This window comes from Furipterus horrens, unplaced genomic scaffold (assembly GCF_987537825.1).
Source record: "Furipterus horrens unplaced genomic scaffold, mFurHor1.1.pri manual_scaffold_4, whole genome shotgun sequence".
Classification (NCBI taxonomy): Eukaryota; Metazoa; Chordata; class Mammalia; order Chiroptera; family Furipteridae; genus Furipterus; species Furipterus horrens.
This window is the reverse complement of record NW_028327174.1, coordinates 98,681,772-98,706,798: the sequence shown is the minus strand read 5'-3', so window position 1 is coordinate 98,706,798 and position 25,027 is coordinate 98,681,772. Positions and strand designations below refer to the sequence as shown.

Below are 25,027 nucleotides of genomic sequence, written 5' to 3'. Positions count from 1 at the left end.
GACCCAACAATCCGACATTGTTCAGGCCTACACAAACATGTGATAAAACTTCTTTAAAATAGCAAAGGGATAAAGAACACAAAATTCAGGATAGTGTTCATCTAGAGGTGATATGGGAGGAAGGCAGGGGTAGGAGTAGAGCATCCGGGTATTTGAAAGGTATTGATAGCATTTAAGTCATTGAGTTAGGCGGTGGGTTCACAGGAATTTATTATGTGACCATGAATTAATTTACTTACATTTATTAATTATTATCATATTTATTGATAATGTGTTTCTGGTTAACATTTATATTCTAATAAGTTGTTTTTTGACTAATGTATTTACATTTCAATAATAATAAATAGTCTTATTTCTAATTACTATTTATATTCTAGTTAATCATACTTTATTAATACTTTATTCTGATTACTGGGTTAGGTGGTGAGTTCACAGGTGTCCATTATATTAATAAATAAACAAGCAAAAAGTTAACCGTCTATGACCCGATGATGATAGTAGGTTATGAAACAAGAATTAAGATTTATCTAATTCTGTGCACCTGGGGTCCTTAAAAACAAAGAGGAAATCATCTTTTCTTGGTGCTCAGAGTGCAGAGGGTCTGCAAAAAGCCCACTGTAAAACCCGTGCTAACTGGTAAGGACGTGTGTTCTATGCTGAAAGCAAGCCCCCATGTTGACATCTCAGGGTGGCTGAGAAAGCAGCTGAAGAATTTGATTTCCCCTGGTTGCTCTGTATGTGGAAATGCTGCACCAGGGGGCATCCACATCAGCGGGCAGGCACACAGCCTTGGTGAGGCCAGGAGGCACACTGCAGTCAGGAGGTGGAATTGCCTTTCCAGGGGCTGTCCGCATCGGTCAGACTCTCAAGCATCTTGCCAAGGCTGGCTTGCACAAGGGCAGTGCTCCTCAACCTTGACCGTGCATCACAATCACCTGGAGGACTTGTTAAGACACAGATTTCTGGGCCCCACCCCAGAATTTCTGACTCTATAGGCCTGGGAGGGGGCCTGAGAATTTGCATTTCTGACAAGTTCCCAGGTGCTGCTGGCGCTGCTGGCCCACGGCCCGTGCCGAGAGCTTCTGCACCAGGGCCCGGGAAAGAGGACCACAGGGACTCTGAGTGTCCTCTCTGAACCTAAGCTCCTGGGATCCTGTGCACAGGGGAGGGGACATAATGCCATAACTCCAAAAAAAGCAAAGGAGCAGCCTCAGACCTTGAGTTACCCAAAGTCCTCGAGCTTGTAAAACCCACTCATGATCATTTTTCTCCTAGGGCCCTCTGTGGGACTCTGGTGGGGTGTGGCCAGAGAACGGGAAGGGAAGGAGCCAGTGTTTGGAGACTTAATACTTCAAATTCTCACCATCTCCCAGGCAGCCTGGGCTGATGTCTTTGATTCTGAACTTGAATTTAACCAAGGCTCCTCCTTGGTGGGGGAGGGGCATCAGGAATATTGTCCCTGCCACCCCAGAGCCAGAGAGCCATCTCTGGACAGGGTCCACCAGGCTGTCTGGTTGCCTTCAAGGACCCCAGCTGGGAGCTACAGGGCTGGGACCCAGGCTTTCAAAAGCCAGAACTTTTTCCAGAGTACCCCTGCCCACTGACTTCTCATCACCCACAGCAGGGCAGGCCTTGCGGAAGGCATCATCCTGAAGGCAGTAGAGACAGAGCCAGCCCCCGTCACTCCACCCCTGGTCTCCAGTCATAGCCCTGATCCCCAGGCAGGCTCCTCGGCCCTCTCACTGCCCCCACTCCTCACAATTGTGAGGCTGAGTTTCTGCCACCCTTCAGGGTTCAGGTAAAATCCCCCTGCTCCCTCCTGGCCATTCCTGCCCACCAGGATGAGCTAGCAGGCTGCCCCTCTAAGGAGGCTAACAGCTGTAATGACCCAGGTTAGGCAGCTCTGGTTTTCTCCAGGGTAAGAAGCAGCAGCACTGGCCTGGCTGATGGAGACAAGAAAACCATGCTATTTGTGGCTGGGAGTCACAGGTTCTGGAAAAAGAACCCTCTGTGAGGGATTACATAAGTTCATTGCCCCTTCTGTCAATAGGTAAGAGAGGATCATCATCACCATGTCTTCCAGAAACGAATAATCACACCCTTGAATTCTGGTAGAACCCACCTATTCCTGCCACACACACACTCACCCCCCACCCCATGCTCCGAGTTCCCAGGGAGACTCCACATGAATGATGAATGTGAATACACCCCCAAGAGCAAAAGTTGGGTCTTCATACACATATTAAAGAGATTTGTTTAGGATCTGCTGTGAGCCAAGCACAGCAATAGAAGCCAGGAGTGCTGAGATTAATGAGATGTGATTCTGATTCAGGGGGAAACCAGGGTTGCAGAAATGAGTGGAAAAGATGAACAAGTGATCGGAGGTCCTACACGGAGTTCCTGTGTAGTTAGTTCTTCAAAAAGGAAGGTAGATATCTCTGTGAGGCTATGGAAGTAACTTCAAGACATAATGTAAATTAAAGAAAAGGTAACAACACAAGGCAGCGTGTATGCTATGAGCCAATCTATGTTATTAAATAAATGCTGTAGTTTTGATATTGTATTCTCGTTATGTAAGATGCCACCAATGGGGAGAGCTGGGCACAGGGTTCACAGAACTCCATGTACTACATTGGCAAAGTCCTGTGAGTCTATCATTATTTCACATAAAAAGAATAAAAAAAGGTGCACCATTGAAATATTTGGGAAGGACACAAAAGAAAGAAATCCTCAACAATATTTGCCTCTGAGCTGTGAAGCTGGGATGAATGGGGAGAGGACGTTTTCCTCTGTTTCCTTGCTGTTGTGTATATGCATCACTGTAAACATCGTCATGACAGACCTAAGCACAGGGTGTCAGGGAACCCAGAGAAGGACACCTGAGCTTGACCCAAAACGGAAGCAGGGGACCGAGTCATACCAACCTGAGACGTGAGGCCTGTGCTGGGTTGGCCTGGAGAGAAGGTGGGTATGGGGAGATGTTATGGGCTAAATTGTGTCCCCTCAAACGTATGTGCTGAAGCCCTAACCCCCAGTACCTCGGAATAGGACTCTTTATGGAGCTGGGCTTTTAAAGAGGCGATTAAGTTAAAATGAGGCCCTTAGACTGGACTCTAATCCGATCTGGCCAGTGTCTTTTTAGAAAGAGATTAGGACTCAGAGACACCAGGGGTATGTGCACACAGAGGGAAGGCCGTGTGAGGACACAGGGAGAAGGCAGCCACCTGCAAGCCAAGCAGAGAGGCCTCAGGAGAACCCAGCCCTGCTGACAGCTTGATCTTGGACTTGCAGCCTCCAGAGCTGTGACATACGTTTCTGTTGTTTAAGCCCCCCAGTCTGCGGTACTGTTGAGGCGGCCCTAACACACCAATGCAGGGGGAAAGGAGATCACGAGAGCTTCTGACCAAAAGACCCTCTTGCTCCCAAGACACACTGGGATACGCAGGGGTTGGCACGTGCAGACGCGATTCCCAGACTTAAGACGCCTCTCTGAGTCCAGGGAGCTGCAAGGTGCTCTGTGTGCAGTGGCAGCAACAGGACCAGGTGGGAGGCAAAGCCAAGGAAGGGCGAGAACTGAGGTGGGAGGAGTGGGCTAGGGCCAGGTCGCAGGACCTCCACTTACCCCCCAGCTAAGACCTTTGGGCTTATCTGCTCCAGGCAGCGAGTCACCTCTGGAGAAGGGCTGGGAGCGAGAGGGTGGGTGGTCACTGGGCAACTCTGTCAGGGACATAGTGAGGATGGAGGGTGTGGGATGTAGGGAAGAAAGCGGGAGACAGACACCATTTGCAGTCAGCTTGGTCTGGGGTGAGGCGTGGCAGCGGAGAGAGAGACAACTCATTCCACTTGCGTTCCTTACCCCCTCACACAAAATATGTTCTAGAAATGCTAAAAGAACAAATGTGCATTGGAAAAGGGGCCCAAACCCCCACTTCTCCTCACTTCATACACTCTCTCAGCTCTGGCCATGCCAGCCACAATTTTATTTACCTTCTCCTTGGGCAGCTACTCCGCTCACTCCACAGCTGCAAAGGGCTTAAGAGATGAGAAGTAAGGACCCCTGGCTCATGCCCTGGTCCTGGGTCCTTCCCAGAAGTTGAAGCCAGACCTGGGTCACATTCCACAAAGCCTCAGCATGGGAGGGAAGGGTGGGTCTGGCATGCCAACAAAAGGCTCACCTGTGGAAAACCCCATTTTCTTGTGGCACTTGGTAAATTCGATATTAAAATAGGTGACCAGGGCGTGAATGTAGTCATTGCGCTGGATTTGCAGACAGAAGGCAGAAGTGAATGACAGCTCTTCCGCCTTGACTGTGTAAATGTCCACCTCCTGCACAGAGAGGAGAAAAGGCCAGACACTTAGACACTTCGACCAGGTCTGGGTCTTGCTGGACAACTGCTTCCCCATGGGGGTCTACTGACCATAGACTCTCCAGGATGTCATTACTCTAAGGGTGACTCCCCAGACCCAACCCACCACCCTCCCTATGTTCCCCTTAATCCTTTCTAGGGTGGAGCAGTGATGCAAACAGATATGAATTAGAACCCAAGAGCAATAGCAGTAAAAGGATAAGTCTGCTTATCCTGGGGGCAGATGGGGGCTGATGGGGGCTGATGGGGGAGGGGAGGGCAGAGAAAAGATGCATTCATTAGACAGAGCATCCCTAAACCCAACACAAATGTTCTCAGAGTGGTTTGCTTTAGCGTCACTGGGTTCAGCTAGTGGTTCTCACAGTGTGGTCCCAGGATGACAACCATCAGCATCCCTTGGGGGAAAATTCCAAAGGGCTGGGGTGGGGAGGGGAGGACATTCCAGCAGGGCTGAATCAAAACAGCAATCTGTGCTTTGTGAAATCCTCCCAGTGATGTTGGTGAACTCAGGTACTCATTTCCCAGTTTTTGGTTAAGTGGCCAGCAATAGGAGGCATGAAGTATTTTTATAGGAGTGAGGATCTGGGCCCAGCCAGTCACAGACTGAGCTGAAGGAAGCTCTGCTGGCCATTTATAACAAGCCTGGACAGGAGGTAGTAGGGAGGAAGAGAGAGAGAGAAAGCAAGAGAGAGAGAGAGAAGGAGAGGGAGAGAGGGGGGAGGGGAGGGGAGAGACACGAAGGAAGGAAAGGACAGAAAGGAAATGAAGGAAAGCAATAAGAAGTGAGAGTTTTCCGGTTCCGGCTGGAGAATGGAGAACATGAAGAACAAATAATTCCAAAAATGTTCATTGGTAAGTGGCTGAAAATCAATCTTGCATGGGGAGCAAGCGTAATAAAAGACAGTTTGCTATGTGCTGTTCTTTTCTATGGGAAGAGTGCTGAACTGCTGTTTGCTGGCTCCAGTGAGACAGGGCACAGCTTCCAAGAGCCCAAGAGGCATCCAGACAGCTTTCAGTGAGGTCTAAGGAAGGACTTCCCACTGTCAGGGGTGTGTAGCAAGGATCTCTGTCCCCAGGACTGCAAGAGCCAGACAGACACCTGTGTGCCTGGAATGTTCCAAGGGGCTCCCCTGAGACCTGGGTGATAGAACACATTGGGAATAAAAGGAAAGGGGTCTGAGGATGGAAAACAAGAGCAGGAAAGAGACAAAGTTGTATAGCAGAAATGACCCTTATCTCTACGTACTTCTAAGATAAAAGAAGTGAAAAGCAGATGTGAAGCATTTGAGGGCCTTCAAAGAGAAGTCCTGTCTTCACAGGACAGAGGAGGAGTATGGTCAAGGGAGTCAGTGGATCGGAGCCCTGTTGTGGTCTCAGGTGAGCAGCCTTGACATGCCTGGGGAGCCCAAGCTCCACTTGTTAGTTGGGAAGAGGTGGGGCTGCAGGTTTAGGGGAGTGTGGGAACCTCTCCGCAAGGTTAAGGATGGAGAACAAGAACTAAAGGAATGGCAAGCCCTGGGTCGAGAGTGCACAATTAGACAGCCAGTCCCCTGTACCCAATGCAAGAGCCCCCTCGGCCGCATTCCCAGGAAGTGGCCGTCTGGTGCTTGCTGGAACACCTTAGGGATGATGCATTCACTACCTACCAGGCAGCTGATTCCATTTCCTGACACCCGCAATCGGTAAGTCCCTCTACGAAATGAATGAGAGCCTACACCCGTCTCTGTAACTTCCACCCACAAAATAGGCTGGATGCTTGCCTGTCTTCATGATGTCCATTATCCCTCCTGGGCACATGTTGTCCACAGGTTCCCTCCAGATCAACAACTCTTAGAGCAAGCTGTGGCCAACTGTTTTTTTATTAATGGCATCAGTACAGTCCATCGGGCTCATGGGGTCTGCACTCAGTGGCGCTTCCATCTCCTTCATAGTCAGGGCCAGCCAGCCGGGCTCCAGGCTCTTTCCAAGGTCCGTGGTATCTCTCTCTCGGGCCCTTCTGCCACCAGCCCAGGCTGGTCTTCCTACCCCACTTCCGGCTCATCTCAGCACCCTCACCATCTTCGCTTTGCCTCAGCCCTTGGACTGGAGCTCTGTCGGGGCAGAGGGTGCACCTTACTGGCCTGTGTACCCTCGCCGTGTGACATAGCACCTGGCACACACGGTGCCCATCTAGCAGGAATTCCATCTGTACAGGGCCTTGCTCTCAGCCGTCCATCAACCAAACGCCAGCTATCAACTGTGTTAGCCGACAGTGTTCACTAGGTCTGCAGACATTTGCATCTTAATAGGGTCAATGCAAGAACAAAGGCCTTCGAGACAGAAGTAAAGGAGCTATACTTTAAAATGGTGACAATGGCGGAAGTGGGTCTTTTGGAGTTGGGGCTGGGCCGTCTGTGGGATCAGCTGTGGCTGGGCTTTTGAGACACAGATGCCCTCCAGGCTCAGCTCCACACCTGTCAGAACCCAAGGCTACTGAGCCAAACCCGATTATCCTGGCTCCTCAGAACCCAGATGCCTTCACTAGTAGGTTTCTTTCTTTTCACAGCGGCAACAGCATTTCTGAGACCCCTCAGAGGCCCCATGACTTGGCCTCAGGGACCCTATGAAGTGGAGGGCTCCACAGGCATCAAGACTCAGAAGAGCCCCTGGGCACTGCCATCCCCACTGCTGCAAAACGTTACAAATGGATGTCTCAAAGCAGAAATGTGGTCAAAACAGAGTCTTAATTATAATAAAGTGTCACACTCTGCAACGTTAATAGCATGAAAATAGCAATTAAGTGTGTGAAGAAGGGCAAGTGTTTTCCCAACAGGCTCGGCAAGACATTGCTTAGCACATTAGCTAGCGAGCTGACGAAGGGGGTGCGCTCCTGGTGGAGGAATCAAGCACAGACAGTCAGTCCCCAGCCTTCTCTGAGGAGGGAACAGCAGGCACAGGGAGGGGGAGGGGCAGGACTGCAGCCCAGAGCCCAGCCTCTCTGCCTCCCCTTCATGAGTCTGGCCGCACAGCAAGGAAGTCCCTTGCTGGTTCCTGGCTGGCACGGGGCAATGTGACCTAGGCAGATGGAAGCAGGCCAGTCCACAGCGCAAGCAGAAGGGCACAGAGGTGCAGCGTCACAGCGGCTGGTCAGGAGCAGAAAACCACGTGGGTCCCAAGTGCACTGAAGGAATTTTATCCCCAAGCTGAAGCCAAGACATACAGCTGCCTAATGGTCAGACAGAGCTGCCGTGCATCATTTTGGCAAACGTAGTGGCACAGTTGATTTCTATCTATTCCATAATATTTACGGAAGTGTTTTGTGCTATGGTGAGCATGTTTGATGGGGTACTTTCCTGATTCTTGTTTGGAGAGAGGCTTCAGGGACAGAGGGGCTGGGAGGAAGACATTAAAGGGCACGTTTGTGTATAATCAATCCTGCCCGGACTTGGAATGGACCGCGTTATTAAGTACTGAAAACCCTGTTGATGGAGAGTCCGAGGCTTAGACTGGAAGCCAAACCTCTTAGATTGGACGTTACGAGAGGGAGGCAGCACCTGATGAGACCTGAGTGAGGCACATCTCACTTATTTGCTCTCAGAGTTGCCTTCTAAATGCCCCAGTGACAGTATCAGCCAAAGATTGTGGTTCTTACGAAGACCACATGTGGAGACTAAACACAGCTCTCATCTGGCAAACCAGCAGTTTGCATTAGTCCTTCAGAAGCGTCCCCTCATCCCCAGTGGTCCGGGGCCCCTCCCCCCTCATCCACTATAAATGCCCCAGTGCTCCAGACCAATATTTCCAGAAAAGTGGTGATACATATAGGACCAGAGCAGGCAAGTATATTGTAGCAAGACGAGGGTTGAATGGCCCAGATTTTTATATTAAAAAATTAGCTTGAACCACATGAAATTAATGTCTTTCAAGGTTTCTAAAAACAATTATATATAGGTAGTTTATATGGTTCAACCTAATATATTAATATATATAAGTGCAAAAACTTAGCAAAAGGACCGGAAGCTCAAGCCAACCTGTGAACAGTGGTTCCCTCTAGGAGAAGCATGCATTTGAAAAGGGGCAGGGACATCAAGGGGAGCTTTGAGGTTTAATCTATTAAATTTGGCTTGCTTGACTATTTAATAATAATGAGGACACACTAGGGATTGATATGATGAGGATACTGACCAGGTGTTCTGCATCAGCACTGAAGAAGGCCTTGGAAGAAAAGATCTTAGAGCATGGACCAAGAGGAACACCTAGGACGGTCCCATGTGTGCTAGGACATGGGAATGTAATGAGAATTACACAGCTGATTGTGATATCCAATTTCTTTTATAAGAGGGCCACCCACCTCTGAATGGAGTAGTTTCCCCAAACCTGAGCAGATCCTCCTGCCTCCAGGGTGTCCTTTCCTCTATCACCCCTCCCCCACTCTGCCCCTGCCCCCAACCCCACCAAGGGCTGTGGAGGACTCCCTCCCCTCAGCTGTGTCACCATGGAGTCCAGTCACTCTCTGTGTCGTTTTTTGACTGGTCACCTTGTGATGCCAGAGGCTCTGGCTAAGGTGGCCTCGCCTTATCAGGCTGGGGCTGTGCAGGAGCTGGCGATGCCCTTACTCTAGGTGCCCCGTCCTCCAGGGTTGCACAGCTAGGTTCCCAGCATGCCTAGGCCCAAGCAGGATGAGTCTGCAGACCTTTATTAGACAGGCATTGGTCACCACTTGCTTCGGGTCCACGATGTCCACCAGGGGTTCCTTCATGGCAACATCTCGGATACAGGTCATGTCAAAGCCATAGACATTCTCCCACCCTGAGGGAACAGAGCAAGATATGAGGACCAGCAGCAGGACCCCCAGAAGTCTCCCAGACCCTCCTGAGTATAAGTGCAGCATGCCCAACAGAGTGAGGGTCAGCCCATGCTCCCCTGCATCAAAATAGGAGAACGATGGCTCCCCGGGGTGGAGAGCTTTGCAATGTGCCCAATGCTCATTCACACTATCTCATTTGTACAGGCCCATTTTATGGTTAGGAAAACTGAAGCTCAGAGAGGCTGGGAAACTTCTCTAAGGTCACACAGCCAGAATGCCACAGACCCAACACTATAATCCAAATGACCTGACGTTTCCTGTGCCTACTTTCCTGTCTCCCTCTCAGATCTGTTTCCTCTCCCTCTCTGATCTGTTTCCCACGAAGTCTCTTATCCACACTTCTGTTAGTGCCTCTACTCAAGAGGCACAGCTCTCTCCCTTCTCCTGTCCCTGACCACTGAATCTTTAATGCAGCAGAGAGGAACATGGGCTTTTAAAGTGGAAGAGGCTACAGCTTGAATCTCAGCACCCTCGCTACTGGTCAAGTCCCTGTGCAAATGAACCTCAATTTTCTCACCTGCAAAATGCGGGGACTGTCCATGAGCATCTTCGCCTTTGTCACAGGCCATGATGCACTCACTAAGGAGCTATCCCATAAGAAATACCCCCCAGGTGGGGCACAAACCATCCCAGTGGTGCTCATTGGCCCCTTGGGGCAGCTCATAAGATGCTTGGAGAGGGAAAAAGATTTAGGGTGCAGAATTGGTGAGTAAATGAATGCAAGACTAGTGGCCCAAGACCACCCTTCAATGATGGTAATCATTGCTGTCATTGAGTGACCACCAAGCCAGGGCCAGACTCTTCAGCTACCCGGAAACTCCATGGAGACAGAACTAGGGCTGGCAGAAGTTGGCACCTGGCTCTCATGCAGTACTGGGCCTGGTGCCACACATCAGGGAAACGGTGGCGCTAGGGCTCAAGCCCAGCTTGTCCCCTGAGCCAATGTGACAGCACCAGGAATACAATTTCCTCTCCACACAAGGCAGAGAGGGGCCTGAGCAGAGGCTTTAGTTACCAGGCAGCTGAATCTCATTTGTCTGTTTACTTGGACACGCTTAGAAATGCATTGAAGTAGAGATGCTTTTCTCTAATATCTTTTGGGATTAAGTTTTCTTTTAAAAACATTAATCAAATATATGTTACCTCAGGGAACTACGTCCCTGTATGTTTGGGAGATGGTGTGTGTGAGGAGAAAACAAAGATCGGTCAGTGAAAGCTGTTCCTTTGACTCACACTCTTTTCTAAGGCACACAAAGACCTTCCTCGGGGAGAAGAGGCAGAGAGAATCATCATCGCCCAGAGGGCGAGCACTTGGGAAATTGTGGCTGAGAATACGATGCCAGTCATATCCCATTAAATCCCCTGAGGCTGGTGCCAAATTCCCAATCAAAACCTACATCTGGAGAAGGAAGCTGCTTGCGGGGCAACAGGACATGCATCAGAAGACCCCTTCTAGTACGAGGAAGTAGCTGTGCATGCTCTCCCCAGATGAACCGCGCACCCCGAGGCCTGCAGCCACGCTCCCACTTTGTCTCTGTCGGCCATGGCACAGACTGAGGTTTAGTGCAGGTGTTGGTCAAATACCTGACAGGGCCTGTGTGTGTCTGGGCTTTGGAGTTCCAATCTGGGCTCTGCCACTTAGTTGCTGTGTAACCTTCACAAGGATTTAACCTCTCAAAGAGTTGCTTTCTTCTTCTTTAAAATGGAGACGATGATGACTACGGTTGTTATGGAGGTTAAATGTGATAATAAGCATAAAGTGGGTGAGACGGCGCCTGGCATGTAGGGAGCAGCTGACAGCAGCGGCTGTTGTCACCACCTGGTTGCAGCTGTGGCTGTGCTACCCCTTGAGCTGTGGCCGTGGGCTGGTCAGCCCTTCCTCTGGCTTGTCTGTGGCGTGAGGGGCTCGGTCACGGTTCTGTGTTCCAGAGCCACCTGGGAGACTTTAAAAAATACAGATGCCTGGGCCCCCACCAGACCTACTGAATCAGAGTCTCCAGACTTGGAACCCCAAGATTTGGAACTTCACAAATCTGCATCGGCAATTCTGGCCAAAGTGTGGGAAGCTCTGTGTTAGATAACCTTTAAGGTCTCTTCCAGTCCGTCAGTGGTGAGCGTACAGTCTCAGGCCTTTGCAGACCTTTCCCAGCCTCTCCCAGCCGTGCCACCTCCCCCGCGTCCTCAGCACCTACCGTGCGGCTTCTGACACCCTACAGGCCCCCGGATGATCAGATGATGCTTTTTCATTGAAAGTCATTCCCAAATATCTAATGTCTATGCTGCTTCACAATACCCAGTGTTTAGTTTCCTCTTCGGGGCTTAGTTCATGTCTGATGTCCCCAGCCAGACTACCCTACCTTCAGTTAGTCAGGAGACAGATCACCCAGTATATTAGGACATTTCCTCTCCTTTCTGCTGACCATTCATTTCCCTGCAGCAGTGCACACTCAACATAAGCACGCAGGGATGGAAGACCACACAAATCAGGCAGATTGATTTTTGTTGCAATTCTGTTTTGTCTATGGAATGAGTAAATGGGAACTAAAGGACACGGGCTACCAGGAAATATTGTCATTAATTTTCTGGTGATTTAAAAAATAGCATCAGAAGGATCTGTGAAACTTTTGTTTAAGGATTAAAACAAATTCTTTAAAAAACTGCACTGTGCTGCACAGACTGTAAGTAAAGTAACAATGAAGCCCAGACCTACCACAACCATATCCTGGGTTGATCACTTTATCAATCCAGTAGAGGAAAAGATGTGTTTTTTTCAGGGAATAAATATCATTCATCTATCTCTACTATTCTTTTACTGATAATGTCCAGCATTAACTGAAAAATTACAAAACACATGAAAAAGAAAAATTATGACCCATTTTCAAAAAGAAAAATAGTCAACAAAACCAGACCCAGATGTAGCTCAGATGTTGGAATTATTCAACAGAGACTTTAAAGTACTTACACTAAATATGTTTAAAAATGTATAGGGAAAACATACAAAAAAGTTACAAAATTTTATTGGTGAGATGGAAACAATAAAAAGAGCCCATGGAAATGCTAGACATGAAAATCACAGTACCAGAGACAAAGAATTCTTGCAATGAGCTTATTAGCAGAATGGAAACATCTATCAGATGAAATAATGAATAATCTTGAGAAAAGGAAATAAAAATTATCTAAAACATATGGAGAAAAATGAACAAAAATAAAAGCATCCAAGATCAATGGGACAATATCAAACAACTTTTAACATATATGTAACTGGAGTCCCTGTAGGCAAAAATAAAATATTTGTAGAGATAATAGCTGAAAAATTTCCTAAACTAATGAAATCATTAGCCCATGGATCCCAGAATTCCATAGAACCCCAAGTGGGATAGAAACAAAGAAAAACACAACTAAACACATCAGAGTCCAACTGATGAATAGCAAAATCAAGAGAAAATCTCAAAAGCAGCCGGAGGAAAAGAAGTATGAAGGAGTGGAAAACAAATTTTACTTTTCATTGGTGAGAGCTGTAGCTACATCTCCCTCCCACCTTGGCCCCAGCAATTGGAGTTTCTCCACTGAGGCTGATGGCGCCGCCTTAGGGAAGAACAGAGCAAGTGCTACCAGGTGCCACTTACTGTTTCTCCTATAGACAGAAGGAAGGGTGCTTACAATAGTTTTACATACTTTAGAGTCTCAGGAAACAAGTCTACCCCTTGTATAAATTAGGCCAGAGCCAGAGACTAGAGCTCTGGGTTTGGGGGTGGGAGTGGAGGAGAAACCCTGGACAGCAGCTGAGCCCTGCAAGAACTGGCCCCCCAGCCTCCAGCTGCAGGCACCACTGGCTCAACAGGAGGCCTTCTTTCCATTTCTCATAAGCCAGGGAGCTGTGTCCATCCCTCTGACTCTCAGCAGTTTGTAGACTGATATATTAGGTGAGATTTATGTATTGGGTGAAAAATTGAACAGAATAGTCACCAAGTTTCCTTCCAATTTTGAGATTCTTGAACTCTCCTGCATAGCAGAAATTTTAAAGAAATGATTGCCCTTTCTCAAGATTAAACAGTACACCTTGCATAGGCCTCTGCTGGTTTACTTTTATTCCTTCATTGGTTTATTCATTCACCCAACAAAATATGTATTGTGAGCCTAGGACATGCCAGTCATTTGTCTCACTTCCTATGTATTCTCTAGTATTTGGTGAGCAAACTGAGGGCAGATTCTGTATTTCTCACATTCTCGTGTTCCCATGTTGCATGTGGTTGAGACAGGAAAGGGGGGAGGGGAGGAGAGGAAAGGAGGCTGTTTTGCTAACAATTTAGTTTCTGAAAGGCAAGGGGCATGTCTCACTCTCCTGCCCCACTTCAGGATTTTCCTCTTTTAGCCAGTTCTTGAGCCAACTGAAATTTGCTTACAATTGTTCCCTTAGCAACCAGCAACCTTTATGCTTTACTTTTGATTTACAATTCAGAGTAACCAAAATCTTCATTTATTTGAAGCACATTTCTAAATAGATTTGCCTCCTTCCCTAGAAACAAAAACAGATAACTTATAAAACACATTTAAATAGAAAACTAACACTATTTTAAATAAATTTTAAATGTGTGTTTAATTTCTCTTTGTTTTTTGACAGATACTCCAGAGCAAGCATTCCACAAGAAAAAATATGGGGCTGATTTTCATTTTTTTTTTCTTTTCCAGAAGCTATGAAAATTGCAACAGGCAGAGCAAGGTTAAATCACATGATCTCCAGTTCTGGGCTGGCACCTTACACATGCCAGAGGTTCCCAAACACAACCCAGGGAAGAGAGGAGGAAAAGATATGTTTGCTTTTAAACCACGTGGAAGCTCCCTAAGGAGCAGTGCTCAGGGTCGGAGCACAATAAATATTTAAGTGCACGTGAGAATGAAGAATACACCTGAAGTTTCTCCTCAAAACACTATTTGGTACAGTTACACAGCAAGAACTCCAAAAGCAGCATTATAATGCAGCTCCAGGGCAAAATGTATCTGATTTAGACATCCATGCCATCCATGTTCACTGTTGAGTTTTTCCTGCAATCTACTGTGAGAGCACATCTGTCCCAGATTCTGAACCACTGCAGCGCCACAGTCGGGCTTGCTTGCCAGAGCCGGGAGCAGAAAGGGGCTTCCTGCATGACACGGTCAGAGACCAGACCAGGCTGGTGTGTGGTGGCGCCAAGGACAGCTGTGTCCTCAGTCCTCATGACAGGGCTGCAGGATTAGTGATCTGATCTCCAACAGAAGCTCAAGGGTGTTAGGTCATTTTCTCAAAGTGACCTAGGTACGATTTGAACCCAAGGCCAGCAGATTTCAAAGCATGATCATCTGATTAAGCAATCCTACCTCTCAATCCTCACCACATGTTAGAAATGATGCCAGACTGGCTGGAGGCAGTGGGCATAGAGCCTCAAACACCGTCCCCTTTCTGACCTCTTCTGATCCTGAACTTCATGATTTGATGTTATATTTCCAGAAGGGTGTGAACACACACAAACACGCACATTCAGAGCACAGTCCAGCTGAGGTCTCATCAGTGGCACTAGCAACTATTAGATGGAAATTGTGTGAATCAGCTTGCCATAATACTGAGTCTCAGCCTCTCGGGGCAGGGGGCATTTACTCATTTGCTCCGACTGTGACCCCTTCACAGTCATCTTGGAAAGAGGGCTGGACCACTGGTGGGGCAGGAACCCCAGATCTGCTCAGTTCATGGGACTTTTGGAGTTTCTGCCTCTTGCTTTGGGCTAGATTGTGTGTGTGTTACTTGTGTGAGGAGGGGTTCTTTGCTCCTTTGTCAACTTTATTTATGGTTGGGGAGACACGGCCATTTTTAACGTTATAAAAGGCTACGAAGGTCTATAATTTCATTCAGGACCAGGATTGTGTTACTGAGAAATGTTATTCTTTCAATTAAATAGAACAAAACAGTCCTTTCTGAACCAGATGAAACAATGATTATATTTTCTGGCTTTTTTTCCCTAAGAGAACATGTTTTCAGCTGATAAAGCATTATGAACACAGATTTGGGTATGAGTCTCGCTCACCACACACACACATGCATGAACACACAGACACATGCACACACATGCCGTCTCTATCTCTTCCCACCCCCCCTGCTTCCCCGAAGAACCTCAGGGAAGAATACATATTTTACTTAATGTGAAGAAGAATCAATATCATTTTGATAAGCTTGAGTAGTATGAAGGCAGCACTCAGAATGATTGGCCTGGCTAGAGATCTGTCATTTCTGACACCTGTGATGGATTTTGGGCTAACTAAAGCTGCTGACTTCCAGCCACCTGGCCTGCTTTTCTTTACAGAGCTCAGCTTCTGTGACTTCAACTTATTTTTCATTCACATTGCATTTATTCTCTCCCCCCAGGACATTTATCTTACACCAGCCATATTGCTTATTTTCGCTCTATAGACCTCCCACCCGTGGGACAGGAGGAAAATACAGAGAGAAGAATCCAGAAAGAGCCAGATGAATTCCACAGACACAGCAGTGTGTTTATAGACTAACTGCTCCTCTCAGGCCCACTGAAGTGCCTCCCACCCTAAATGTGCAAACAAACATACATACATACATACATACATAAATGAAAGCCCCGTGGAGAACAAACAGGCGACTTACAGTGGATTTTGAAGTCCTTGTACTGTCTGTCTTCAATTGCTACCACGTACAAAGCTGCCCGGTCTGGAAACATAAGCCCTCCAGGTTTCTGTTGATGAATTGTGGGGAAATGGGTCTCGTAATCTATTCACCTGACAAAGACATCACATTTTGAACTGCACACAGAGTCACCAAACAGGCATCCCCTTGCCAGCATTTTTCACTCAGCAAACTATTGCCTTGGCCAAGGTTAAGGCTCAGGTGGCAATGCTCACTTTTTATTTTGGAGCAAGGAGAATTGGAGGGACCCAGGTAGAGTCAATAGAGCCAATAAAGGAGGAGGGAAGGTAAGTCCTCTGAGGAACAGTGGAAGGTGGTGTGCCCACTCAGCCTGGAGGTGCCAGGGAAGCACTCTCAGATCTTTGGCAGCCATGCAGCCCTAAGTATGTTTTGACCAGAACAGACTTTTGCCTTGACAACTCAGAATGAATTTCAATTATGGCGAAAGAAGCCAAGGTGAGACCTACAGAATAACATTGTGACAGTTGGACATGTTGGACCCAGCGACGCTCATTCTGTTCCCCGAAGCAGATCTGGTTTAAAGTGGGGGAACTGGAAGACATGACCTTCTAGCTCAAGTCCTCATATACTTTGTAGGCTGTACGTCAAGAGTAGAGTACCAAGACAGCTGGAGACCAACAAGGGCCGAGGATACAGGACACTTACCAGCCACTTGTCCCTGGCAAAGATGACTGTGTTGAGCATTGACTCATAGAAGAGACAGTAGCCCATCCACTCGCTGATGATAATGTCAACCTTCTCCACAGGCAGCTCCACCTCTTCCACTTTACCCTTGAATATGGTAATGACTGGAAAATAAGAACCCGAGGTGACGCTCTGCAAATCTAGATCTGTAGGTTTTAGCCCAGTTCTGATCCTACTCTTAGGATGGGACATACCTCACCCCTCACCATGCTAGTTTATGAGAGAATTAAGAGCTACTTGCACGTTTTCCCCTGAAAATGTATTGAGCAGTTACTATGTGCTGTGCTGTGCTAAGCTCACAGCATACACCATATATGTTCGATGAAATGAACATTTTATTATTCTTATTATTTACAAGTAAGGAAACAGGCTTAGAGAGGTTACACAGTGGCCGCGGAAATAGAGCCCAGGTCTGCTATGACTCTGAACACTCTTCTCATGGCTCCCACCCCACATTAGGCTCCCGTGACAATTCAAACCCAAAGAAGGCTGGGGTGACTCTTCTATTGCTCTTGCATGGCTCACCCCCCGTGGGTTTCTGAGGGAGGCGACTTAGTGTTTTGACAACATCACGGGCTCTGCAGTCAGAGAAACCTGGATTTAAGTGCTGGATAGTCTCATTATTAGCTGTATTACTTTCTACAAGTTATCTGACTAAACGAAACTCCAATTCCCCAGAGAACAACACAGGACAGTGGCTGCTATTTAGCTGGTGGGTGTACTGATGACATGAAATAACACATGTCAAGTACCAGGCTCAGGGCCGGGCTCAGCAGAGGGAAGACATTATCTGCCATTTCCCCCTTGTTGATCAGCCCATAGACAGGTGAAGGGGGCAGGCCTGTGACAGAGCCCCTGTTTAAGTTGCTTCTGATGAGTCACTCCAAGATCTTCTGGTCCTTCTGTGGCAGGAGAAACTTCTTAGTTGGGTTTTTGATCATTTGTCACACATGTACACCTAATTTTGGAGTCTCTTTTTGTTTTTGTTGTTGTAAAGATCAAAGCAAAATATCTCTTGGGTGCTGCTGTGAAATTGGCAGGGTAATGTATTGGTTGGCTGGTTCCAGCTGAACATTTCCTCTGAAGATTACACATATTCATGTTCTGAAACTCTCTTCTGTGTTATCTTCTGAAAAATTACACAATGCCTGAGCTTTGCTAGGAATATAGAACAATGGACTGACTCAGGAGTTTAAAACAAAAAAACAAACGAAAAACCAAAACTCACATCTGTTCTGAATCTGACTTTCATAAACATTAATTTGAATTGGAGGCTTCTAGATGGCAAAGGGCACACAGGTCACTGGCTTTATTTCCTGTCTTCATGGTGGGTCATGCAGGTGATGGAGTGCCCATTAGCAGTCTCTAATGACGGCCTGCTCTCTAAATCTGGTATTGAATTAAGGCTTAATCAGCTAAGTTCTCCTCTAAAAGGAGTCAGACACTTGGCAGATACACATTGGCCCAAATCACTATACTGAGGCCCAGGCTCATGTGACCCTCCTGGTTACTGCTCATAAGCCTTACCCCTAAGAGGTGAGAACAGGAAGGGGTCATCTCTTAAAGGTTAAAAGTGGGTGGGAGGGTAAGTGTTCAAGTTCTGCCACTCTGAGGGGCTCTGAGGCCAAAGAGCAGGAACTCAACCTACAGAAGAACCCAGGAAGCACTAAGAGAATTCACGAGAGGACAAAGGGAAGGAGTTTTGAAAATGCAAAGAGAGTGCCTAATTCATTTCTAATTCTGAAAAAGAACAGACAAATATGCCTGACCCACCTGCTTTGTTATTTACATGCAAAGCCTACCATCTCATTTTTGTGAGCATTTTAAAAGTATTTCAATGGCCTCCCTTTCTTTTTTCTGTGCACATTTTTTGAAGGCTTTCCCCTAATGTCTGCATGTGTCTGTGGAGTACAAACATTCAAAGATTGTTACTGAGTAAATGAATGAATGAATTAGATCATGACCTCCCTGAGGCACAGAAGGTTATCTTCTGCCTGTGGGGCCCATGACCTCCACCCTGGGTGCCTAGTGCAAGGTTCACGATGACGATTCAATGGACTGGACTCCAGTAGAATTGAAAGAAGCAGAAATGCACAAGAACTTAGAGTTTAGCCTGACAGATAGGTACGTATGGAACACAACTTGGGTGCCCCCCCAGAGTATGTGAATTCTGCTTCTGTTCTCTGCACTAGCCCTTTTATCCTTTTGCTGCTATAAATACAAAGGCACAGAGGTACAAAGATACAGTAGGTCACAGAACAGCAAAAGTCACACTGTTTCTGCAGACAAACAGGCAGAAGGAATCAATTAGCGCTATAAAACCCTCAACAACCTGCACTTCTGTTTATTTAGCATCGCCCTTCTGTATCCAAACATTTCTCAGAGCAGACGTGGCCCCTGCTTGGCTTGTTGAGTACATGGTCCCTTAGTGAAGGAAAGAACACACCTCCCTTCAGCCCAGCTGTGGACTGGATTTCATGCCCCATCCATCCCCTTACCCAGTTGCTTTAGTGCAGGGCCCAACCTGCCCAACCTAATACTGGGGTCCTGGAGGCAGATACTGTAGACCCTGGCTCCAGCTGACAATGAACCTTGATTAAATAGTTTCTCTCCTTCAGGGCCTAGGCTTCCTTGCTGGAACAAAAAAAAAGGAGGGAGGTTGAATATGAAAATCCTTAAGATCCTTTGCAGCTCCAAGTGCTCTGATTTTTCAAGTATGTATTGAGCATGTATAATGTAAGGTATTCTGCATGTTTGGGGAATAACTGACATTACCCCACTGTGTCATCAGGAGTAGTCTTTCTGTTGTCTGTAGTCTCTGCCAATCAGTACTTGAAATACGAGATTCAGTGTCCCAATCTGCAAAATGTTACCCCTTGTGGTGGGGTTTGTGGCAATTAATTAGGGGTTATGGCCCATGTATGGCATTGGGCTGATGCAAAGAACTGTGTGGGCACACACAGCTACAGGCGTTCCTCCTCCACGGAGCCTTTTCATGGGGTCTTACCCACTGATCTTAAGGCTCTGAGCAGCAATGGGCTGTGAGCCCCACTCCTAATTTGGACCCCACATCACAGATACTGTGCCAACTCAAGGTCGTGTTGAGGTCACACACTAGAGCTGTGTTTTTATTCCATAAGGATGATGGAAAGTTTGTTTAACTAGCTGTAATAGGACCCTGGCTTATGAATTTTATAATAATTAATCATTAAATACACAACAGGAAGCAATACACTCCAAATTGAGAGATTTCCCCTCTGTAACTTCAAGTTTACACATTAGACATTTGGATTTGTTTTGGTTGTATTTAGTGGGATTATTTTTTTCTTCTGGCTTGAGTGGTTATTACATGAATTTAGTCATTCTAATTCATGGCCATTTATTTAACAGTTTAGATTTCATTATTTGTTTATTTTTGTTTTGTTTTATTTCGTGGGGTTTTGTTGTTGTTTTTACAAATCAGGCCTGATCTTCTCTGGGCCACCAGCGTGTTCATCAGAGTCAGCAGACCCCACAGGGTCTCTGTTAGTGGTCTCCCCATTGTAGGCCCCTTGCTGTTTCCCAGAGCAGACTTTGTCCCACAGAAGAGTGGGCCTGAGGGTCCTGAGTGAGCCACCAGGGAGCACGCTGTGAGGCAGCGGAGCCTCCCCAGTGCCACTGCCCCACTCAGCACAGCCACACACTGCCCTCTGCTCCCTTGCCACGCTGCTCACACACCTATGTTGGTGACAACCACGCCGCCTACCACGCACCTTCCGAGGGCCTGACTCATCTGTAGCCTATGACCGACCTCCTCTTGATTGTCTATTTTATCTCCCTGTTTCCAGGACCCAGCAAAGCACATGACTCCTCACAAACATTCAAAGATTGTTACTGAATAAATGAGTGGATGAATAAGCAATTCTGGAAAAAGAAAGGGTATTGGATTCAGAGACAAAAGGTCTTTAAACTCGTCCTAATTATGATAGTAAAAAATTACTGGCATGTAAATAGCAGCTTACAGAGTGATTTCACCTACATTGTCTCAATAGTCCTCACAGGAAACTGTGAGGTTGGTCTCATTGTTCCACTTGTCTGAGGGAAGAACTGGAGTCAATAGAAGTCAGAAGGCAGACCCAAACCCGGGCCTGTTGTGTGCAAGTTACCAACCTCCCTGAGATTCCTTTCCTTCATCTGCAAATGATCAGAATATCTGACTCCCCTGCCTCATGGGATTGTTGTTTACAACAACCAAGCACTTGGGATTGTGGGAGGAAAGAAATCAGAGAAGGCCAAGGACAACCCATCTTTCCCCTGAAGGCCGGTGGGTTGGTTGGTAGGGTGAGGAGAGGTTGAATCACTGTAGAGGTAGAACCCATCGCCTCCACCATGGCTTCCCACCCTTGTCTTCTCCGGGGTCTAGTTACATGGATAAAGCTCTTATGAGGTCAGACTCAGTCTGGTTCTTAAGCCAATGGTGATGGGAGAAAGAGAACACCACCATCGTTACCCTCTATATCTAGTGGCACTTGGAATATATCCTGCAGCAAACAGACCCCATAACTGGAGTAGCATAAATGAACCCTGGGTGCTAGGTATACCCAATATTGTAGAAACTTAAATATGGTTCCTTTCTCTCTTCCCAAGTCCTCTATTCATCCACAATCATAGGGCATAAGGTTCCGCCATGTCCCAAGTGCATAATGTGCCTGGCTTCATGTCCTTGCCTGCTCTGGCTCCCTTGAGGGCTAAGGGTCCTGTCTGCATAGCTGGAGCTCTCAGCTTTGGCCAGAGCCCTTCCCTGGCCAGAGCTCCTGATTGGCATGTCTCGTCTCTTAGGTGCTGGCTGGACTAACACTCTGGTAATCATACCATGCCAGGACTTGTCCCCACCCCAAATTATCACTCATCACTTAGAACCCCTAGCATGGGGCAGCCAGGCCAGATGATTTGGGGTGGGGGGGCAAGGGGAGGGCATTAGGAAGGGAGAGGGAGTATACAGAGTGGTTGAAATCAGTGAGAATGTAGAAGGCAACAAATCTGCCTCCAGGCTCAGGAATTCAGAAAAGCATGCCAGGTTTCACTTGCCTGGGACAGGCAGAATGTGAATCCCACCCCCGGAAATTTGTACCAGCGATCCTTCTGCATAAACCCTCTTCCTCCACTCTTAGCATGCTGACCTCTCTCTTAGGTCTCAGTTTCAATGCCTGCTTCTCAGAAAAGGATCCTCTTTCCAGTGCTGTGCCATTCAGTGTTGAACAACAGGTTCCATGAAAGGAAGGGGGGGGGCTGATTTGTAGCATTTGCTGATGCCTGTGGTGTAAATACTTCCACCGTGGCTGATTCCAGCTCCCACCACAAAGCCACTCATGGCAGGTTGGGAAGAGGCACAGAATCAGCTCATGAGCCACTACCACCACCCAGGCGGAAGTGGATGCTCTTTTTCTCAGTTACTCCATCATGCTTCTAAGTGCTTTCATACTTTTAACTCTATTGTGATATTGTTTGTTCACTTGCTTTGATGTCTGTCTTCTCTGTGAGACTGTAGCTTTCTGAGGACAGGATCTTATCTGTCCTGCCTGCTGTTGACTCCTCTGAGCCTGGCGCAGGCCTGGAGTCTTGCACAGTAATGCCTGAAGGAATGCGTGTGGGGAACCCAGTCCTAAGACTATCAACCAGCTGCCTCATGAGCAGTTTGGAAAGGAAGTAACAAGTGCCAGGAGGCACTAGTATAGGTTCATTAAAAACCATTACAACGGACTCATCTCTTGACAGAGCTATTAGTCAAGTTAATAGATGAATAATCACAATACTTAACATTTATTGACTGCTTACCACGCACGGGATACTGTTGTATTTTATACTGTGATGTGCTGATACATACTTAACAACGGGCTGTCTAGGGAAGAAGCCCTGATCTTCACATTTGCTGATTTCTGTAGAGTAAATGCCCCTACTGTGGCCGACTTCAAGACTCCAAAGTGACTTCATCCATTTCACAAACCTACTGACAATTTAACAATCAGCTCTTAGGAGCCTGTAGAGCCTGCACCATACACCCCAGCTTTACATACAGGAATTTTATGACTCTCACAATGACCCTATCAGCTATGGGCCACTATACTTCCCATTTCACAGAGGAAACTGAGTTACAGTGAGTGAGTCTGACAAGACCTTGCCTCCGTGGCAGCCTCATGGGGAAGGTGACAAATGATTATGTGGGTTTATAACTGGCAACCTGGCAGGATTCCAAGGTGCAGATGAAGAGCTGAGTGTGAACCAGCCTGAAGAAGCACACACCCCCACCCCAAGGCGCCTATCAAAGAGAACAATGACCTTGGAGAGCGATGCTCTGTTTCTAAGGAAGGACCAAATCAACATCAGGACCTTAATATAAATAAGAAGTGGGGATCAGTTTGGATCCCCAACATCCACTGAGCAGATACGGGTTAAGAGCTATGGCGTGCCGGTGACGTAGGCAGTTATAGTAGGTTCTGGCTCCGTACCAGTGTGACATGGCCTTTCCCACAACTGCTCATGGAAACAGAAGCCACATCGCTACAAGTACAGCATCGGGGCCCATCACCTGGCTGTGTTTATTTCTCAGCCTGACTCTCCGAGGCCGAGATAGACACTGAGGCATGGCCAGAAGCAAAGGTGACTGAACCCAGGACAAAGGGTAAAGAGACTGGGGTGTGTAGCCTGAAGGGGTGGGAGCGGGGCACCACGTGAAGGAGCCTTCTTGCTTGGTCTGGCTCCAAAGGAGCATCGGGAAGGTCTTGGGGAGGCAGAATCCACCTCAGTGGAAAGCAGTGCTTTCGAACAAGCATGGCTCTCAGGAGGCTGGTGGTGAGAACTTGTCTGAGGACTCATGCTGGCACTGGACGCCTGCAGAGCACAGAGGACTGCAGAGAGTTCAGCACCGTCTATAAAAGGCTTGGGCTCTGTGGCCAAGAAAGAGCAAGTGTAGAACATTATGCCTGAAAGAACCTACTGTTAAGCACCTACTACATGCAAGGCCCCATATTAGGCACTTCATGGACTTATCTCTAACCCTTAACAACCCTGCAAGCTGTTCGTCAACATATTTCCTCTACAGGGAACAAGCAGCTCTGCCCACTGTCACCCTGCTGTCATGCTACGGTCAAGCCTCTCTCATCCACGACACACATGCTCTAGGACGTGCACCAGCAGGAGAAGAGAAAGGAGCAATATGCTTTTTTTCCTTTGGTTTTCCAAGAAGAAAAAAGATTATACCTTTTTTTTGTTTCTAGAACTATAAAGTTGTATCAATGCCTGAGCTTCCATGTCACATTGCACAAACGAATCTTCCGTTGTAAGCACCTCGGTAGTCAACTGGTTTCCTCGGCAGGGAAAGGGAGGAAATGATAGTTGTCAGAGCCAAGGTCACAGAGGAGGCTGAGAGCACGTGTGGGGCCATGCGTGTGGAAGCAGCCGAGTGAGGGCTGCATGGTCACCGCCATGGCAGGTGACTCGATGGAGGTGCATGGCAGCACGTGAGTCATGTGTCCTGAGCTGCGTGGAGGTGCAGAGGAAGAGAGATTGATTGATTCTGGGTGGCAGGCATTTTATGTCCTGTGTTGTTATTTATGTCTCTACACCTACACTCCTGAGACCCACACAAGTGCTGGCTGACGCAGCATTTCAAAAGCATTTCCATGGAAGCATTCGTGCAGTGAAGCTGTCCCCCTCCCAGTACACATGCCACAGTGGGGCAAGCTGTGCCATCCACAGGACCCTGGCTGCCTCACTGGCTCCACTGTTGCTGCCCTAGGGAGGAAGAAATGAAGGCAGGTCTGCCTTCTTTTTGTCCCTGGGCCTAGAGTCCCCTCCTCCACGGCACAGTGTGTGTGAGGGGCAGGAACAGGTATAAGGCATGGGGCTGGCTATTCACTTGAGAACAATGGTTTGTCCTTCGCTTCAGTAACAGAATCAAGCATGAGCCGTCAACATATGAAGCATGGAACAATTCCATCCTACAGCCATCAGGTGGGGCTGAGCAAACTAGACCTCTGTCTGCCCAGGGAGGGGTGTGGCATGGATGCCACAATAGTCCAGCCTCACACAGGGAAGGCGCCCAGCACAGTACGACGGAGCCGGAGCAGGGCAAGCAGGGCATCACTGATGTGGGAGAGTGAAGTGCAGGGGCCAGGGGGCTCCACACTGGGGGGCAGCCTGGCTCAGCCAACTGGAGTTTGAGCAGGGAAGGAAAGATACCCTTGCCGGAGGCAGCCTGGCACAGAGGGTCGGAGCCTAGCACCGGGTGACAGAAGCATCTGCATGGGGCAGGAGGTGCTGACAATGGGAGGTTGTTTACACACAAAGGGATTGATCCAGTAAGTAAACATATTCAGAATAATAGGAGCCAGAGTTTTCACCATCAGAGAAATGAGTCACAAACATGGGAATGGGAAGGGCAGTAAA

At 47.7% G+C, this 25,027-nt stretch overlaps 1 protein-coding gene across 1 annotated transcript in view; it reads right to left on the bottom strand.

The window, feature by feature from the left end:
• Positions 1 to 25,027, bottom strand: part of LOC150012528 (protein arginine N-methyltransferase 8) — an 86,720-nt gene that overhangs the window by 6,054 nt on the left and 55,639 nt on the right. Inside the window, exons 5-8 of the mRNA XM_090273855.1 lie at positions 16,565 to 16,707; positions 15,860 to 15,947; positions 9,040 to 9,155; positions 4,176 to 4,326 (exon numbers count right to left, since the gene is read on the bottom strand). Coding sequence (XP_090129981.1) covers positions 4,176 to 4,326; positions 9,040 to 9,155; positions 15,860 to 15,947; positions 16,565 to 16,707 — 498 coding nt within the window. The remainder of the gene's footprint in view (positions 1 to 4,175; positions 4,327 to 9,039; positions 9,156 to 15,859; positions 15,948 to 16,564; positions 16,708 to 25,027) is intronic.